The sequence below is a fragment of the Cyprinus carpio genome, chromosome B1 (assembly GCF_018340385.1).
Source record: "Cyprinus carpio isolate SPL01 chromosome B1, ASM1834038v1, whole genome shotgun sequence".
Taxonomy (NCBI): domain Eukaryota; kingdom Metazoa; phylum Chordata; class Actinopteri; order Cypriniformes; family Cyprinidae; genus Cyprinus; species Cyprinus carpio.
In genome coordinates this window covers 2,863,083-2,884,360 of record NC_056597.1, presented here as the reverse complement: position 1 = coordinate 2,884,360, position 21,278 = coordinate 2,863,083, and the positions used below count along the sequence as shown (strand labels likewise).

Genomic DNA, 21,278 nt, shown 5'->3' with positions numbered 1-21,278 from the left:
ATGGAAGATTAATGGCCAGGCTTGTAGCAGGCTAATTTAGAACAATAACGGCCAATTAATTACGTATAATAAGGCTTTCTTGCCTAAATGCAAATGCCGGCATTGGTGTGGAAGCTGCAAGTTGTTTCTCGTTTCCCCACTGGTGTGTTTGACTTTCTGTCTGTTGTGTTCATTTGATAAATTGATGTGTGTTTTGGTGTGCCCAGACTTCTGTATTTGCAGATGCTATGCACTGTCTCTGTCTGCTGCTTATTGTAGTCCTAAATACACGTAACCATCTCTCTTTTCATATTTTCACATATTTTGTATATTTAAATATTATCCAACAACAAATACTATAATTAATATTATTAATAAAATTATAATAATTATTGTTTTTTTATATTAGATTAGATTAGATTAGATTAGATTCAACTTTATTGTCATTGCACATGTGGGCACAAGGCAACGAAATACAGTAGACAGGGGAAGAGATAACAGCAAAAAAACATTAGGAAAGAGAGGAGGAAAAAAAACCAACACCCAGACTGTGCTCCTTTGGGAGCACCGTTTGAGGACAGGAAAAACACCTCAGCACAAAAGCACATAATCAATACACCATAAAACATGACTTTGCAACTGGGGACGGAAGTTGGGGATCGAGGTGATCCAGCCCAGGCAATCAGCATCCGGTCCTGCAGCCATTACAGCGCTGGTCACAGACCCGCTCGCCAGACTGGTGGAACAAAGCGGCGAAGGCGAGGGATGGGGGTTGGGGGGGTGAATGCATATCTGTATATGTGTAAGAGTTAGTGTATGTGTAGGCCTGGAGAGTTGCGATTCTCTCTAGATGCCTCAGTCCGCAGATTATAGAGCGTCACAGCAAGTTGCCATGGAGACAGCCTTGGCCAGGTCCTAGACAGAGTCAACAATCAGCAGGTGTCTTTGGGAGGGGGGAGGAATGCGAGAGCGTCTCGCTGCCGTGCTCACCCGGGAGATATTTGTTATCCAGCCAAGGCCAAGGCTGGTAGAGAAAGCCGAAAGAAGATATGATACCAGTTGTTTGGTCTAGTAGCCGCATTCCATTTTACGGTCACTATGATTGTTCATTGTCCATTTTGGTCTCCAAATTCTCCAATTTCCTTTCCAAAGCCGTGAGCTTCTTCATGATGTTATCCATATTGCAGTTAATAGTCTCAGTCTCAATGCTGACCGCTCTGCCCACTACTTCAATCATGATGGGCAGCCTTGTGAGGCTTTGGACAGCTGTTCCCGTCTTCTTAATTTTCCGATAACCCAGGGCAAAGCCTAATCCAATCAGCAGAATACCTGTTATCATGGTTCCGAATAGGTAGATGTCTTCAATGTCCTCCACGGAAAGAGCCGCCAGACACACGACCCGCCAATTCGCCCACGCGTCCATCGTGTAGCCAGCTGCGAACGTTCCGGCAGGGCAGTCAGGTTCCCCCGAACCCAAGCTCCTCGTCGAGAAGATGGTGTCAATTGCGTTGAGAGACCAATTAATCAAATCCATGTTCGAGTTTAGGAGAGCAGTGCAGAAAGAGTCTCTCAAAGTAGACAAGACAAGAGAAACCAAGCAAAGCAAAGAAAAAATTGTACAGTGTAACTCCATACATAATATTGAAATATAAATCACTTTGAAAGGTAAATAATTTTATAAGGGCTCATAATTTGCAGTAATAGTTTATTGTAAAGCTAAAATTGTACAGTGTAACTTCATACATAAAACTTGACAGGAATCAATGAATAAACACATGACATAAACAAATGTTTTCCTGAGTCTTGACCCTAGTGGCATTTATAATGTGTTATATACATATATACATATATTAATTATGTTATATATGTGTAATTATGTTATATATATATATATATATATGTCAATGCCATATACAGTAGGTGGCCAACCAGAGTGTTCTTTCTACCACCGCGAGCGCTTACGCCACGTCTGCAAAGTGCATTTGCAACTTTTGACCGCTGAGTGGTGCTTTAACCACAAGTTATCAAACAAACGCATCAAAGCACATTTTCAAAAAAAGCCGTCAGCTTTGCCTCGCTGGTGTGTTACATTTGACGGCTGCAGTCAGAGGAAAATGAAAGAAAAACACTGTAGTTAAAATATTTAATATTCACAGATGAAATTTTAGTAGCCTACTTAATAAGTCATGTTCGTTTCTTAGAACAAATAAAACAGATTAATGCACACACATACTTTGTTATTCGTCACCTGTCATTTATTTTGACAGATAACTACTTGGGGAAAAGATACCTGTCTGTACACTGATTAAAAAATTGTTGCCTGTTTTATAAATTATTTCCATTATTTTAGTAAAACGTGAGGCACTAAATAATTTCGCTCTCATTGTTTAGGCCAAACTAAAACATAAATGAAATGCATAAATTAAACTTGGCCATGATTTAGCTAAATCATTGAAACTGAAAAGAATGGATGGATTAATAAAATGTCCTCACGTTTAAACTCAAGTTATCCCATTATAATCAACAAAGTGCACACAATGAAAAAAAGAGCTTCATTAATTGACAACTTAAGTTAATTTAGAAGGAGCCTTCTTTACTTGCTTTCATACAATTTAAGTAAAACTCAAAAAAAAAAAAATTGCAGCTGCATTTAAATGCAGGAGTGTATTCTATTCCTTAAAATATCAGAGTGCAAGATTTGCGCAGCGCGCATGAAGATGAGTGCAATGCACAACATTTATTCTTATTTGTCTACATATTTTTTCTTCATTACAAATCTTGTTTGGTTTTATTTTGTATCATTGCATGTAAAAAAATATTTAACTTTGTAATGCATATGCAAAATGTGAAACTGCTATCTTATTCGCAGTCTATAGAATTTTATAATCATTTGCACAATATTTGCTTTGTATTTTTATTGTTTAATGTAAAAGAGATTTATTAAAACAATCAAAATCAACGAATTGGAGCGGCATCAGATCATTTTAAAACTTTAAATAGCCTTTAATTTACAGGTTATAACTGCATCTGTCTCGTTTGTAGACTTGTGAAGATTTATTTTTAATGCGGATCCCATACTGTAACCTAAAAGAAATGTGCTCTTTTACTATTCATATTCAAGTGTTTGTGCGGACTATTCATATCATTTTCACATTTTATTCATTACTATATCTAAAAATATATCTACAGAAAACTAAAAACCTCAAAACTTAAATTTTTTTCCTGATAATGAAATACCTTAAAACTTGGGTGCCTTACATACATGAAAAATATATCTAGAGAAAGCTTGAAATGTCTACTTTAAACGTACCAATTAAAAAAAAAAGCAAATACTCCCTGATTATGCGCATCCTGTGGAGATGAGAGACAGCACCTTGAATTTTATCTTGCAGCCGACAAGAAAACATTAGTTTATTAATAAATATTTAAAATGTCTCCTTTTTCACAATTATTAGGCTACTTCTGCCTGTGCTTTGTGGCAAACTTAATGCGTATGCTTGAGCGCAGAATATATTAGCTAAAGCTCATTATGGATTAGACTGTGTTAATTTAATATAAACCTGCGATTAGTTGAATAATGACTTAAATGAACGACTACTAGTAACTAGAAAACTCTTACGTGGGGGGAGACCTATTAAATACCCTCTAGACATCCCTGTTAAAGTTTTTAAAGTATTTATACGTGTTTGTTTAAATTCTACTTTCAGAACGGTCCGTAACGGAGAGATGCCTTAACATTGATTTATCCTTTGAAACACAAAAACGAAACTTTAAATAACATTTTTTTTTGAGAATGGGTCAACTCTTCTCCATTCTTTAGATATTGTTGCTTCTGGTTTGTGTCTCCCAAATGTTTTCTCCAAAAAACTCGGGTCTTTTTTGTCATGTCCATAATGCACATGCATTTCCCAAATCTAAAAAAGCCTATAAAACACGTTCATAGATGGATACTTTTCTGATGTCTGGACTCTATTTGGGATTTAGAAAAACATAAAGAGATGGTTCAATATATTGGTAATGAATACATTCTGTGAGAATTTATATTTCAGGTTTTGACTGCGAATGTCACGTCAGTAATGCTGGAATTGCCGATAATGAAACTAAAAATAATTAGGCCTACGTGATGTCTCAAGACAGTTTCTTATTACCGCAATATATTTTTACATTTGTATTGCCAAAACGACTGCAGCGTTGCTGCGTGCAATTAAAACTAAAAAAAGTACAAAGCAGCATAGGCTATACATTAAGAACAAACGTTTTTGTCTAAAAGCCAAACCCACGTCTCTTTCACCAGTTTGTTTGTCTCTCTCTCAGAAGCGCCTCATCCCTCCTGAGATAAAACAAAAACATATTATATTGTATGTAATGCTATTTAGGCCTATGCAGTTGCAAAAATTACAAAAGCCAAACCCAGCGAGGCATGAAAACACTTTGCCTAAACCTGCTCTGCAAGTTTGAAACCATCATCAGACACTGTCCATAAAAAAAATCAAAACTTTATTTTAACCACCACAAACCAACACAAGCAATAAAGAACAACCCCCAAACCCACTCCAGCTGGACTGAATTCAGTTGCTACTGGTTGCTTAGTGTTAAAAAAAAAATGGTGTACATAAACCAGCAAACTGCAGAACACATTTGTATTAATCATTTTATATATTATTTTATTATATATAAATAAATGAAATAAACACCACAACCCGGGATTTGAAACTGTGTTGCTAAAATCACTGACTAACTTGATAAACGAAACTTCCCATCTCCAGACACGCTCTTCATTCATCTCACTTCGCAATAATAAAAATAACCGTGTCATCAAGCAGAGAATTCTTGTGTGTTTACTATAGTGGTTAAATGCTGATATATATATCAGGCCCAGATTGGCTAATCGGGAGCTCCAGGAGGATTCCCGGTGGGCCGGTCTGTTTTTTGGCTGCGAGGGCCATGTGTTGTCATGCTACAGAAATATGCTGCCTGCACTCACAGCAGCCCTACTCTTTTTATTTATTATTTTCTCACAGCCCATATTATTATTTTATAATTATTATTTTCACCAGACCATAATAATAACAAATTCTCAATTGATAATTAATCATTCTTTTTGCAAAAATTGTTGTTATTTGTGAACGTAGGTGGTTGAGGAAGGCTTTAAGACCAAGCGGAATCCTCTGCAAGCTGCTCCCGACTCACATCAACCGCAACCAGCATGAACTGCACCCAGGTTCACCGTCCGCAAGTTTTGATATTACAAAACAACATTTATCCTAATCCAATCGTTTAGCAAGCCCAACATTGAGCAAGGCAGGAAAACATTCAGTCTACCTGAAGGAAGACGTATTTCATTGTAAGTTAATGCTGTATAGAGAGAGAAAAAAATACATTGAAACAAACAAACAAACAAACAAACAACAACAACAACAACAACAAAAAAAACTAGTGTTGGCTATTCTTAATCTTGGACCTCATTATATTGAAGTATCAATCCAAACACCAGAAGCAACCTACAATCTCTTTAAGTGTTCTTTCATTGAAAAGTATGCATTTTTATTCATTCACAGGCTATATGGTTGAAATAATGTTTTAGTTCAGAACTTTAAATGATATTGTTAAAAAAAAAAAATGCTTTATTTACTGACGGTTATAGACCTTCAGGTTTTTTTTTTTCTTATACTAGATTTAACTTGAATCTCAATACTATTAAACTGACTTTAAAATCTCAAGGAGTTTAAGTTGAAACAGGTGAAAATGTCACAGTGCATGTTAAATAGCCTAAATGAACTTTTTGAAGACCTTGACTGCATGTTTACCATGAAACTAACAATATAATTTGATTGTTTTTAAAATGAACAATTCCTGTATAAAATGGGACAGCAACCTTTATATAACACTCTAAAAATAAATGACGTTTTTGAGAGGAAAAAAAATGTCTTGTATAAGTCACATTTTATTACATTCAGAAATAATGACGGCATGCCTAATAATGTTATAATGTACCAACAGGATATTTTTTAGTTCCCCTCACTTTACAACAAATCCTTTAAATGTAACTATCAGAACAGAACAAGAATTAAAAATATATAATTCTAATGGATAAATATAATTGCAGTATAAAATAATATAGGCTTAGCTATTAACAAAAACAAATAATAATAATAATAATTATTATTAATAATTTCCTTATTCGTGATGTTGCCCATTTTGAAGCTTAACTATTGTTCATTAGGTAAAATAGGCTTTGTAGTTCACGTGTGTTTCAGTATCGACGGAAAAAAATCATAATGAGCAAAAAATATGCCAAAGTGGACCGCTACTCATGCCGAATGAATATGTGCGCTTGAGGCACCAGTGCGATCAAACAGCTGAAACAGATAATACTCCATTTTTGGTCACACAGTAAAGGCATAATTCAGAGTTAGCAGTAATTACTGTTTAATAACGATATCATGCAGTAAGAGCCTTTGTGTAAAGGTCTTTCTTTTAATTTTGATGCGTAGACTGTAGTTTAAGACTATCCCACATTTTGAAATTAACTAACTGTAAATTTTCTAATGGTTTTTAAGTATGTTACAATGTTACATTATAATGTTATTGTTGTTTAATTGCGTCATTTCATCTCCACACGCAGTAGTTACGCAAATAACTTTAGTTATTAACTAAGCCCTGCGGCAGCGGTACACGCAGATAGTTTTCGCGAATAACTTTAACACGCGACTGACTTACAGTTAACGCCGCGGCCCTGTGCCAGCGGTACACGCGGCGGTATTACCCATTTTGGTTGTCCACCTACCGTAGTCATATAATATAGAACTATATCTATATAGTACTTCTATATTATACTGTACGACAGTTAGTTTGATCTGATTGAGAATTGAATTTTTGCTCCTGGGCATAATAAACATTCCTTCAAACCCTCTTACTGTCTGTTTCATCAGGTCACCTTTGAGCAACACAAAGAGAATCTGGCCCACATGTTCCTTGAGTACCAGCGGATGGGTTCTGAGGGAGGATCTGAAAGCATAATCAGAACTGTATCTGGAGCCAGTCATGACTCTCAGTTCCTTGCCTCAGCCAATAGTGAGCTAAATGCTGATGAGACGGCTCCATCTACAGTTATTGAGCTACGTGTTGAGGAGAAGGTCACTGATCAGCCTGGAGACAATGAGGAAAAAAGGGTACAGATCCCAGTCACAGTGTCCAACATTCTGGCCAGAGATGTGGAAGAGAGACAGACAGACACCGTTGCTACCTCACCAGAGACAAAGAAAGGGGATAAAAGTGAACAGGACACTACGAAAGAACCAGGAAAGGATAATGAAGTGCAAAATATGGAGGCTAATATTGATGGAGAGCATGAGAGAGTGGAAAGAGTTGAGGCTGACATCACAATGACTGAAGGGAGGGTAAACGAGAAAGAAAAAGCTGATATGAGTGTAACAAATGATGATGTGGACAATACTCAGACTGCAACTGACAAGGATGCCAAAGTTGAAACTGAAGCTGCGAAGATATCAGATGAAGATGATGGTAAAACAAGCACTGCTGATACTGTACTAAATGTCCAAGTAGAAGATAAAGAAAAAGGACCTGGAGATTCTTCTCCTGAAGCTGTAAAGGAAGCCAGAGTGGAAGAAACTTCTGAGGCTTCGGCAAACCAGGAGACCAGCAAAACTGGGGCCTCCATCACGAATGAAGATAGCACTGATGTTTCCTCAGTCAGCAACTTTGTGAAGGTCAGTGATGACAGCACGGAGGAGTCTTCTTTTGTTTCAGCTACAGCGGGTGAGACTGATGACAATGGTGCTGAAAAGGAAGACGATGGGAAAGAGAAAGAAAAGAAGCCGGAAACCAAAAAAGATGAGAAGCCATTGCAAAATGAGAAAGTAGAGGAAACCAAGGATGAACCACCTCCCATGGTGGAGGTGGATTTAAACCAAAGCGCCTCTATCGATGAGCCCAAGCTTCACACAGAGACTACAGCTGGTCATGGTGCTGTTGAGACCGAGCAAACCCCAGAAGTACTTCCTCCAGATTCATCCAAGGTGTCTACGGCAGAGGTTAGCCCTTGCACTGAGAGTATCTCACAGGATCCAGGAACTAACCAAGACACTCTGAAGGCAGCAGGGACTGAGACCTCAGCAACTAAAACCAAAGAGATTAAAATTGCTAGACTGGATGTGTCAAGTGTGGCCTCAGACACAGAGAGATTGGAGCTGAAGGACACCTCAACAACAGTAAGTTTTGCAATATAAATAACTTAAGAACATGATACCAGGTTGAGACATACAGAAATGTACTAAATTTTTTTGATTATATGAAAAACGACTGAAGAAAATGACTTTTAGGTCACACTTTAGGTCACACAAAATTATTTTAGAAGAATAATTGTGTATTTTTTGCAGAATCTGAGCACAAATCAAGCAGCTGCCTCAAGCCCCTCTGGTCAGGGCAATGAGGGCTCGTCTTCGGCACGGTCCACTATGTTCCGTATCCCAGAGTTTAAGTGGTCTCATATGCATCAGCGCCTTTTGACTGATCTGCTGTTCTCTATTGAGACCGATGTGCAGATGTGGAGAAGGTGAGAGAAACACCAGGAACCAAAGCTCAAATAGGCAAAGTGATAAAATATCTATATGATGTTTAGCTTTTTGTAAAATCAATATTGATAAAACATATTTCTTAACAGTTTTTAGGTTTTTAATCTTGTTGTTTGAGAAATCCATTGATATCAATAGTATCCACACAATCAGGAATTTTTTTTTATAAGGGTAAAATGTGTTTTTTTTTTTTTATAATTGACAGATGCTGTTCATAGTTATTAAGTTAACCTGGGAGGAATAGTGAAATATTGAAATGTGCTTTATAATTAAAACTGAAACTAAAAGTCAAGTATGAGAATGTTGATTACCTTGAATTACCCTTCTACTGCCTCACAGACAGCTCCCTTTGATGTTGTAAGTTTCATAACCTCTTTTATAATTTCATAATTAGTTTTCTCACTTCTCCCCACAGTCATTCAACTAAGACAGTTATGGACTTTGTGAACAGCAGTGAGAACGTAGTGTTTGTGCACAACACTGTCCATCTAGTCTCTCAGGTGGTGGACAACCTCATCATGGCCTGTGGAGGAATCCTCCCTCTGCTGTCTGCAGCCACCTCTTCTACATTTATCAAAATGTTAAGTAGCTGACAGTAAATGGATGGTTTTACTTGGACGTTTTGTATCCGACTAGTTGACTTGTCTAAAAGCAAGAAACCCCCAAAATAGGGATGTGTGCAACAACTAATTTGACTGTTGTTTCAATGGAAGTTTTGTATCCGACTAGTTGACTTGTCTAAAAGCAAGAAACCCCCAAAAGATGGTAAGAAAAAAAAAAAAAAAAAAAGAAGAGAACACACTTAACGTCAGCCAATGCTTATTTATTAATATTAGCTGAGGAAATTCAGAACAATGACAAAAAAAAAATCAATAGCCTGACAGAATTCTTCATCTTTATATAACGTCAGCCAACATATCAAAACACAAGACAAAAACAATAGGGAATTTTATCAAGGAAATAGCATTAAAACGGCTTTTAAAAAACATAATTCGTCATGTAGGCTATATCATCTAAAAACAAAACGACCAAAAAGAAAGGCAGGACCTGAGGTGATTAGGGTTTCCATCCAAAGTTGCGAATTTAACAAAATTAGAATATCACATAAAACATTTGCGAACAAACACTGTTTCCATCCAATGCATCAAAGAGAACAAAATCATCACTTCCTGTTAAACTGGCACTAAATATCACTAGGAGAACTGAATATAATAATTTTCATCTATGATAAATTACTTGTGCCTCAGAGCGAGCAGACGAAACACAATAAATGATGTCATTGCTCTCAGAGGCGGATGCATGCTGCTGTCGTGTAAGACATTATACAGAAATACTTAGATGATAGACTTTGCTCAGGCATTTCAGAACAACCCTAACATTTCAGATGCTGTGGAACAAGATCATGCAGTCCGCTGCTAGTCAAGTTATCTCGCCTCATAGCATGAATCCTTTTTCGCTTGCGAATTAAGGCACCTCAAGCGAGCGTAAAACTTTTTTTGCGAATTAAGGGATTTTTATTCGAAATTTGGCGTTTCCATCACTCGGTTCTCATTCGATACTTCAACATGTGCATTAAAACAGGGTAATGGAAACATATTCCTGCACTTGAAAAAACGTAGAGATAACAAAACGCAAGCCAACATAATTTCGGAAAGCGCTGGACATCACGCAGCACCACCAAAGTGGGTCTTTTGAGGAATAGACAGCACGAATGCAGTGGCAGCGGGGCTGTAGTGAATGACATTAGCTGGCTTTGGTTAGTCTCTAAGTTATATGGCTACGTGCCTGTAATGAATATGATTATGCATCACTCCAGTAGAGTTATTGTAAGCCAATTTGACATTACACAGTTCACACAAAACTTTTCAGTTTTCTTCTAATTCCAAATAATCTCACACCTTGCTTGTCTTTCGTTTGGTCACTTTTGAGCTCGCCACAACTGAAACGAAGAAAACTCATGCGAGGCATGAGGTAAAAATGTAGTTTACGCCCTGAAACACTTTTAAAAATAATGAATTATTTTTCAAATGTTTTATTTTAACTTTAAAAAAATGATGGTTATTTTAATGAAATTTGATAGTAACATAAAATGATGGTTATTTTAATGATAATCATGTTTTTTTTCTGTCGTGTAATCGACTATTGCTTTCAGTGTCGACTAGTAGGAGCTGTACCATTTAGTCGACTAGTCGACTAGACCCGCACATCCCTACTCCTGACAATAGGACAAATAGATTCGTAAAGTTCACTTTGGCATCTCAAGTGTTGTGGCATGATGCATTTCCCCTGCCACTGATGTGTTTCAGTCCTGCTGAAGGACAGTTAGGACAGTTAGGTCAATTGAATTTGTCCACCCTAGTTGTCTGATTTCCTCCATTATTGCTTGGACTTAAGTTCAGCAGTGTTTACTTGTATATGTCAACATAAAGCTCAGAAGATTTCTGCAGTATTCTTGTCATTATGAAATTCTATATCCCCTGCCCCTCCGAATTAGTTTAGCTTATGTAATATTTTAACTAATTTGATTCTGCTTTAAGCTTCCAAAAAAAAAAGTGTTTTATTTGATACTCCTTCCAGGTTTTATTGTGTATACTTAATATAAAATAAAAAAAGTATTGCAATTTTTTATAACTTAATCTGCCACCGATGCACCTTTTCAGGCAAGATCATCATGTTTAAATTTCAATCGGTAGTGTTTCAGGAGGGGAATGGCCTGCACATTTACGTTCAGATCCATTCCTTTATGGTAACGACTTATACTGTTCACTAACTGTTCCAATCAATTTCTGATAGAAAAGCTGTTTCCAATCAACATATTTGTTTCTCATTAAATGTTCTGTTTCACTCAAGATGTCATATTACAAAAGTAAAATGGGTTGCATACACAGTTTCATGTTGACTTTAAATCCTATCTGCAGCTTTTGCCTCATACAGGAAATGTCTAAAAAATCCCAAGATCCTTGATGGTTTTCCATGCTAGTCTGAGAGGACCCTTAAATCATGGTGTGATAATGTGTACATAAACAGAGATCTCATTAGAAGAAAGTGTGCTGGCTTATCTTAATGATGATCATTTATATTCTTACTTTAATGATTGTGAGTAATTTGATTACAATAGCCATGATAATGAAAAGTGAGGGTGATGATAAAGGTGACCATCAGTACATTATGAAGGTTTGAGTGAAGATTGTGCTGATTATGATGGCTGCAGTTGCAGTAATGATGATGATGATGTGGCACTGTCTTGCAGCATGAGCTGGAAAACATTGAGCCGTCTCAGGGCTTGTCTGTGGAGGCGTCACTGATGTTCTTGCAGAGGCTGATCAGTCTTGTGGATGTGCTGATCTTCGCCAGTTCACTCAACTTCACAGAAATCGAAGCAGAGAAGAACATGTCTTCTGGAGGAATCCTAAGACAATGCCTACGTTTGGGTATATCTCTCTCTTTCTGTCTTTTTTTTAGTGCTGTTTGCTAAGGCTTGTTATTAATCTATTAAGGCTTGTTACAGTAGCTATTGCTATTATAACAAAACTAATAAACTTTGCCATGTAACCTGCCCCTCACTGTTTGTACTACGAACACAAATTGTGTGGCTTGTTGTGAGGAGGTGGGCTTTTACTAAGCAATTGGAGATTGGCAAAAATCCCATATACTTACATTGACGGTAGAATCTGAGACATACAGTATAGCAACATGCAAAAAAATGCTCAAAACACCATAGTAACATCCTGGCAACTGTCCACGACATCCTAGAATTGTGATAGCGTGTTTTGCACGGGCAAGAAACATTTTTTGTACTAATTATGGTCAGTAAGAATATTATTTTTGAAAGAAATCAATGCTTTTTTCCAGCAAGGATGTGTAGGATTGATCAAAAGTGACATTTATAATGTTTCAAATTACTGCTGTTAATTATAACTTTCTATTAATCAAAGAATCCTGAAAAAAATATATATAAATGTCATGGTTAACCGAAAAATATTAAGCTGCAAAACTGATTTTAACATTAATAATAATAGGCGTTTTCAAGCAGCAAGGATCATGTGACCATGAAGACTAAAGTAATGGCTGCTGAAAATTCAGCTTTAACCATCACATGAATAAATTACTTTTTAAATGAATAAATAAATCAATCAATAGAAAATAGTTTAAATTATAATAAGATTTGAGAGTACAGTATTACTGTTTTTACAGTACTTTTGATCAAATAAATGTAGCTCTGACTGTAAAACTCCAAAACCATTTAAAAAATCTTACAGGCCCCAAGCTTTTGAATAGTAGTGTGTATCCCTGAGCCAGTGACTCGTCTCTTTTTCCTGCTCATTCACTGTTTGTTCCTCTTCCTTCTTCCATGATTTTTAAATAATGTTCTGCTCTTAATATTTTTTTCCTCAACCTGTTTCTCTCAATCACTCCCCCTCACTACTTAATGGGGAATTAACTTGCAATTGATTTTAATTGAGTTTGATGTTAGCATATTGATGAGCTAAATGTCTGAAGCACTGAAGCTTGGAGCAGAGTCCTTTTTTGCTCATTGATTTCTCTCTATTGGCTCATTTGGTTGAGGTAATAACTGCCTTTCGGTTCTATCCCCCCCACTCTGTTTTGTGTGCGCTCTCTAATAGTGTTATTATAAGCTCTCCACACTGTAGTAGTCTAAAATGAGAACCGTCATCAGGCCATTGACTGTAATGGCTGTTTTGTAGCCTGAGGCACCTCCTTCTTTATGTGTCTATGTATCACAAACTGTACTGCAGCATTATAGACCATATAACAGAAATCCAGCCGTTCAGATCGGTTACATTATTCATTTCTCTTTCTCATACACACACACACACACTCTACATGACCCTCCCTGAAGCCATCTAGACACCATCAAACTCCCTCTCCTCTAAATATAACACTTTTCCACTCTACTACCCCTCCGCTTCGCCACATCGGCTCTCTCGCCCATGTAGCACCCAGACTTACTGAACAAAATGGCTGGCGTGTTAAATCGACTCGACAGTGTGCAGCAAGGGCAGGGCGGACCTTCCTGATTGGTGGAGTGAGAGCGAAACCGAAGCCTGTTTTTAGGAGGGCTGAAAGTACAAAATGAATATTTGATGAGGTCTGCCAGTGTGTAATCTGATTTGGGATCTGTAACAAGGTTTAGCCTGCCATCTCTGCGTCTATAGCTCTCTTTCTGTCTTTCGCTCACTCTTTCGCTCAAATGACTAGAACGCCTAATGGAAAAAGCTGGTCGGTTCCCGCGCTGGTATAATACCTTTAATCTAAACGTTTTGGAGTTTACATTTGTCAGTTGTCAAGGTATGAGAGGATCGAGTGTTGAATAGAGACATGCACATGCAGTCACGCACACACATTATTGTGCAGTACATTAAAATGAAAACACACACACATGCACCATTCTAATCTTACATATAGCATGCAATACATCAAATTAAATGCAGTAAGATAATTTTTCTGCACCATGGTGGTGGGAACCTGGCCAAAATGATTAAACACAGAATAAGCAACGTCATCTGTTTTCCAAACCTCATACAGTTTAATGTGTTTTCCTTTTCTATACTCTTTATGACTGTTATGTCTTGGAGATGAATTACCTTGCAGCGGGTTTCTGTATTGTTATTCATTTGTTAATTCACATCAAATTATTTTAAACTTACGTGTTTATTTTTAGTGGTGATGTATGATATATTGTAACTATATTAGTTAGCGGCCAGTATTAGAGATTTTTAATTTATCTGTACAAGTATATATCACTTCTACACTGGCTAATATTTAATTCTGCATGCTCACTACCACTGTTTTATGTTTGGATTATTTTTGCCATCATCTAACACTTCATTAAATTTAATCTTTAAAAACACTTATAATTTAATGAGATTTAAATGCAATGTTTAGCCAATCGAAAATGAATATCCATTAATTAATTAATTAATTAATTAATTTTATATTTTAGTGTATTACTTCTAGTCCATTTAGACAAAATACAGTAGTATAATTAGAATACATTATAATATTGGGAGTTTATTGATTATCATTTGATGACATGAAATTAATTATTGGTTCGAGAAACATTACTTAACTACATGTTTAACTTATTTACTTTTTAAAGGTTCTTACCAATACTGCATGTATTTCATTAAAAATACAGTAAAAAAACAACATTTTAAAAAAATTAGTTATTTTAAAAAGTTATTTTATGATGTCTACTTATGGCTTAAGTTTTCACTACGTTCACTCATAAGATGGTATTTTAAGCCCTTTTTCATTGTCATGCAACGACCTTCTCATATGTCATGTTTCCTTTAGTCTGTATATCTTTTCATTCTGGTACCCTTTCATCTCTATGATTTTGTCTTTTTCTCTGCATTTCTACCTCTCAGTTGCACTCTCTCTCTGTCTGTCCTTCTCTCACACACTCTCTCTCCCCCTCAGTGTGCGCGATGGCTGTGAGAAACTGTCTGGAATGTCAGCAGCACACTCTGGGTAAGTCTGGTGCAGAGAGCAGCCGTGGACAGCAAAGCCTTCTGGGAGCCGCCAAGTCTATACCAGCACAGGCAAGTTCAACTTAATGCCAAGGATACCTCCCTCTCTCTCTCTCTCTCTCTAGTGTCCAGATGGTAATTTTAAATAGGATCTTAAAGAGAATCCTCAAATAGAATCCTTTTGGTCTATGGGCCAAGGTTTGATTCTTACAGTTCCTGTAAAAAAATAAAACCATTTTCTTCCTTAATGTGTTGTGTAACTTACACTCCACACTCACAGCTCATCTATTATTAAGAATCTTAGCAAAACTGATGCATTAATGCCTCTGTGCCTCAGTGCTGTCTAAATGTGGAACAGCAAACAGAAGACTCCCTAATTTTTACAAAGTCCAACTGAAATGTTGGAGCAATGGGAAAAAAAGTGTCTATGCTGAGCTGACTTTATGAATGAGACTGTGTGAACTGTGTTTGTGCGTTACAGAGTCCTGTGGACATTGTGACAGGAGGGATGTCTCCTATCAGTGACTTAGACCGGCTTCTGCAGGACATGGACATCAATCGTCTCCGTGCTGTAGTGTTCAGAGATATAGTGAGTTTTTTCACTCAGTACTCGTATTCAACTACTGCATCTCTGATCTGCCACTCATTTAACTAATGTTTTGTAGTGATGGTGTGTGAAACTCAGGGAGTACTAGGAGATTTTAAGGTCCAATTCTCGCTATTAACAAACCATTAACTACGACTTTTGCCTCAATAAACTCCTAATTTGCTGCTTATTAGTAGTTATTAAGGTAGTTGATAAGTTTAGTTATTGGGTAGGATTAAGGATGCGGTCATAACTAGTTAATGAGAATTGGTGCCTATACTAAAGTGTTCATCTCATGATTTCTCTAGTTCTCCAAAAATAAAAAAACAAGCGTGACTAGTCACTTGACAAGTCACTTGTAGCAGAATAGATTTTTCTTTTTCAAAGTGACTTGAGAAATAAAAATATGGCCGAAGGATTTCCTGCATTGGTTTGGTTTGATTTATATTTTTTATATTTATTTTTTTTTGTTTTACAGCCACAGTCTTTAGTGTCATATAAACCTTCAGAAAAAATTTTAAGCACATAAAACATTTGCTAATAAAACAAATGTTAAAAACACTAATGTTGAAAACCCATTTATGCATTTATTTGAATTTTTGTAACAATATAAAGGTTGGTACTGTTGTTTTTAAATCAGTTTATGCATTTTTGTTGAATTAAAAAAAATTAATTTCTTTCTTTCAAAAAATAAAATTGCAGTTGTATTGACCCCAAACTTTTGAACAGAGGTGTGGATAATTTTTATAATACTCTAATATTTGCAAATTGTTTTGTCGTGTGCTGTGCTTTAGGAGGACAGTAAACAGGCTCAGTTCCTGGCCCTGGCTGTGGTCTACTTTATCTCTGTACTCATGGTATCTAAATATCGAGACATCCTTGAGCCACACAATGACAAAAGACATGCCCAGCGCTCACAGTCTGTCAGGAGCACAGGTGACCACCTGAACCCACACGTATCACTGCAGCAAGATTGAACCCAGAGAACCTACAGAACAAATACTCATGCATTCAGTGTTTTGAGGAGTGGACTGATGTGTGTTGTATTTTTTTATTTTTTTGCAGAGAGTGTTCAGTCTGATCTTGAGAACGGTTTATCTCCCCATCGTCGGGACTCTAGTATTGAGGATGGGAAGACCTCAGTCATCACCGAGGCACAGACCGGCCCAGATGCTGTATCCGAATCCCTGTCTACTTTGTCCTCTGAAGTCAGGAGAGGTCAAGATGACACTGATAGAGACAGCAAAGGAAAAAATGTTAATGTCAAGGATATTTTGAGAAGTCTTGTTAGTGCACCCTCTGATGACATCATAGTGGACCCTAGCCTCATACCTCCCGGGTTTCTGGGTGCAGTGGCTAATGCTTCCCATGACCAGTCCATCCAGTTCCACTCTTTTGACAGGTGAGTGGACAATCAGAATTTATAGCTCACCGGCCAATCCGTGCACACACATCTAAGCGCTTTGCTAGGAAGTTTTTTTTATATAGAAAAAAGTGAAAAAGTGAAAGTGACGTGACATACAACCAAGTATGGTAAAAATAAATCATAATTCGTGATCTACACTTAACCAATCCAAAGTACACACACACAGCAGTGAACACACACCCTGAACAGTGGGCAGCCATTTATGCTGCGGCGCCCGGGGAGCAGTTGGGGGTTTGGTGCCTTGCTCAAGGGCACCTCAGTTGAGGTATGGCCGGCCCGAGACTCGAACTCACAACCCTAGGGTTAGGAATCAAACTCTCTAACCACTAGGCCACAACTTCCCCGTAGCTGTTGTTCTCTCTTCAAAAAAAATTATATTCTGACTTCCAAAAGTATTCTCTTAGATTGTGCTATGGCAGCGGTCTGTTTGCGTTTTATGATGGACAGCCCCACAGAGCACCTGACTTCTGCTTTGGAAGTGTGCCATTCTACACACAAACAAACAAACAGCCTTACAAAAGCAGAGCCCATCAAAACAGGCCTCAGGAGACGCATATACATCCACTTGTCCATTCCTCCACCAGTGGCTTTGTGTCTGTGTTTGGGTGCTTGTGTGTGTGTAAGGGCAGATGGTTATTGTAAAGGAAGAAAAAAATAACACCAGTTCAGTTGTACCACTGTTTGTTTCCTATCTAACAATAGAGCTCAACACTAAAAAGGTTCACATTTTTGCTTGCCCTCCCAAATTTTCACTGGCCTCCTAAAAAAAAAAAAAAAAAAAAGATGGGTTTTTGACCCATGTAACTTTGATGAATAGAAAGTTCAAAATAACTGGATTTATTTATAATATAATTATTTTGTAACATTGTAGCTTTACTGTCACTTTTGGTCAATTTAATTAATTCTTGCTTAATATAAGTATTAATTTAATAATAAAATCTTACTAACCCCAATCATTTGAATGGATATTGTGTACATAAGTGGCAGATATCAGATTGCATGTGCACCAATTATAAACTTTTGTGTCTTTTTTGGATGTTTTTTTATTCCTTTGCATTGCTGTCTGTTTAAAGAGGATAGTGTAACTGTTGCTCCACGGGGATCATTTGGTGTGTTGGGAAACAAGATCCATTGCTATGTGTTGGCGAACGTCTGCACTGTCTGGTTTTTATTTGCTGCACTGTCTGTGCATAAGTCTGACATAACCATAGAGGGTTTATTACAAAAAAGAGAAAGAAAGAACGAAAGAAAGAAAGAAAGAAAGAAAAGAAAAAATCTGATTTTGTGTTGGAAATAGAAAGCAGCATGTGATGCCATCTTCTTTCTGTTTACTTTTTGCTCTCTCACATCTCTTCTCCTGTCTATGTCTTCTGGGCATCTGTGAGACATCCCTCTGATCTGGCCTTGTGTTTTATCTGAGGAATGCTCTGTCAGGTATCACCACGCTGCTGATATCAGGACAGGGATTACGCTGGCTCCTGCAAAGGATGAGCTCAAAGCTCCCAGCAGTCACTGCAGCTCTCTTCTGCCGCCACCACTAAGAAATAAAGACATTCTTAGAGAGGACTTGGTCCTTCATCAGGTCTTCAGTCAAACCAAGCTTCTCTTGTGGTTTGTTCATACCAACACAAATGTTTGGTACAAAAATTTGGTCAGTTTTTTACATACAATTTGTCTTTTCAGACAAGAGGTCTTTTCGAGTCATAAAATCTGTACCCGACCCGAATCATTCTTACCCAAACCTGCATGCAGAAAAACCTTATAAAAATTAAATCAATAGCCTAATAAATCATGGATTCGCTAGTGTTGTCTGCATTGCTACCTCATCTCTGATGAAGGGCTTCTGCACACAGAAAAGAAAAGCCCTGCATGAACATGCAGCGTAATGAAGGGAGTGGCTTTTTCTGATGGATCTCTTATCTTTAAGATGGATTTTTGTGTGCGAGGTTACAAACGTTTGGGAAACACTTTATTGTAAGGATCGATTCTCTCTATTTACTAGTTGCTTATAAGCATGTATATTACTAGCATACTGGGTTTTTATTAGTACTTATAAAGCACATATTAATGCCTTATTCTGCATGACTATATTTTAGAACCCATAATCCTAGCCCATACCTTAACTTAACAACTGCCTTACTAACTATTAATAAGCAGCAAAGCTTATAATTGCTTACGTTGCAATGTTTAAAATATTTCTTTTTAAACCATAAAGGTGAGCCACTGGATGTTCCATAAGTGTTATGCTTGTGAACGTCTTCAGTCAATTCACTATGCAGAAAGTGAAAGTAAAAAGGGAATGACGGCGTAATGATGTAGCTTTCGGCATCTGGTGCCACATATTCTGTCAGAGACGACTACAGACGAATCGATTTCAACATATGCTGAAAATGGTATATAGCTAACTGTTTTAATTTATTCCCTTAATATTTCTCTTTTGGCCCATACACAGTGAAAGGTATTTCGTGTTAAGCAGGTTGTTTTTGAAAGTCGGTGCTTGAAATAGGCTAAAGGTTTTTATTTCATTGATTTTTATTGATGACTGCAGTGTTAATATTTGAATTAGGCCTATAGGCCTGTAATTCATTGTTTAATAGACCTGATTTAAAAGCATTTTAATTGAGGAGTAAATAGCTTAATCATTTGTTATCCTCGCAGTGCAAATTAATTGTAATTTTAATTGAATAATAAAATTAACTTCATAATAATAAGCCTAATAAAAATATGACTGTAACAGGCTACATCAATTGGAAATGCTAAATCCTCTTCATATTGCCAATAATTGATGTTTTGACAATATCTCTGGCTATTGTCGATACAAGATCATCATCTTTCAATGCACCCCAGTAAGGGGAGGTTATCGCGGGGCTGCTGGGCAGACAGCACGTTGCCTGTTACGGTGTTTGGGCTGCCTTGTTGAGCACAGTGGCTGTTACACCCCTAGAACATATATGTGTGTTTTTTGTGCTACAACTTGCTGCTCTTCATTTTTAATCAACTTCAGAAATTGCCTCTAATTTTTTACTCATTCTTTCTGTTCCTACGAAGAAAAATACAATTTTAAAAATATTTACATTTAATTTTGAATCATTTTTAATCAAATGTATTTTTTAAAGAATTTTTTTAAAATATGGATGTGGTCTTTTACGTAATATGAGGTCATTAAAGTTGTGTGCATCATAAAACAATAATCAAAATTCTGTTTAAAGTATTTTTAAATAGAGTATCATGTCAACTAGAACATACAAAATTCCCGAAAGTATTTCATGTCAACTACCAATTTCCCAGAGCGTGAAGGAAAGTCTTATCTTCTCTCAGGATCCCCGGCAGAGAGGTGCCGAGTTATCTGGACGACTCCAGCTCTGAGTCTGGTGTTTTCCAAGTCCCCTTACTCACTCTCCCTCTTCAACACACACTCACATGTCCTGTCCTCCATCTCTCTCACCTGTCCTGTTTTTGTCTCATTATAATTTTTGACTATTTTAAGTTGTTTTCCACTGCACACATGAATGAATTACCAACCGAATACTTCAAACCTGGGGTAATGTATACTCCCACTGTTCTGTCGGCTGAAGTCTGATCAGTGTTGCTGCATTTTTCTCTGAAGTTATACTCTGTGCCAGTATGCATGCATGCATGCTTGCTAAACAGAGTGTATGTTGGAACACCCAGGGTGGTATGATTGAATCCCAGGGGATTTACGAGTGTTATATATGGAAAAATAAACAGGATCTCCTAGATAAACCAGGCCTGGGGTCAAGGGTAAAACAGACATTAAATTTATTTACTATCAACAACACCCTGATTTCACCATAAGTCTTTCTTACCCCACTATTGTTTTGACAAGAAGTCTGCAAATATTTGCTGATAGGATCCAGAGACCAATGAATAGTGTCATAATGACTTGTTGGACAAAAATTTGATGTACACAGGGTTAGGATATCACAGAGATAACAAAAGGCTGGTGTTCTTTACAACAGGTTCTTTGATTTTGTCAACTGTGAAAATGAGATTATTTATTTCTGAATGAAAGAATTGTCTGTTTTTATCCATGACATGAAATTGATTTTTCTGGTATCATCTTTGCACCCTAACCGCCAAAGGTGACACCAAGGAGTAAATTTTATGATTTCTTTAAATTTAAATAACATTACAATACAGTATAAAACTTACCACCATTAGGACTCATTTAAAGCAGC

The 21,278-nt window shown here is 37.0% G+C and overlaps 1 protein-coding gene across 1 annotated transcript in view; it reads left to right on the top strand.

Moving 5' to 3' along the window:
- The window catches only part of LOC109092473 (lipopolysaccharide-responsive and beige-like anchor protein), a 251,762-nt gene that overhangs the window by 77,561 nt on the left and 152,923 nt on the right, over nt 1-21,278 (top strand). Inside the window, exons 22-29 of the mRNA XM_042716239.1 lie at nt 6,912-8,210; nt 8,379-8,554; nt 8,989-9,141; nt 11,823-12,004; nt 15,018-15,139; nt 15,549-15,656; nt 16,448-16,589; nt 16,719-17,055. Coding sequence (XP_042572173.1) covers nt 6,912-8,210; nt 8,379-8,554; nt 8,989-9,141; nt 11,823-12,004; nt 15,018-15,139; nt 15,549-15,656; nt 16,448-16,589; nt 16,719-17,055 — 2,519 coding nt within the window. The remainder of the gene's footprint in view (nt 1-6,911; nt 8,211-8,378; nt 8,555-8,988; nt 9,142-11,822; nt 12,005-15,017; nt 15,140-15,548; nt 15,657-16,447; nt 16,590-16,718; nt 17,056-21,278) is intronic.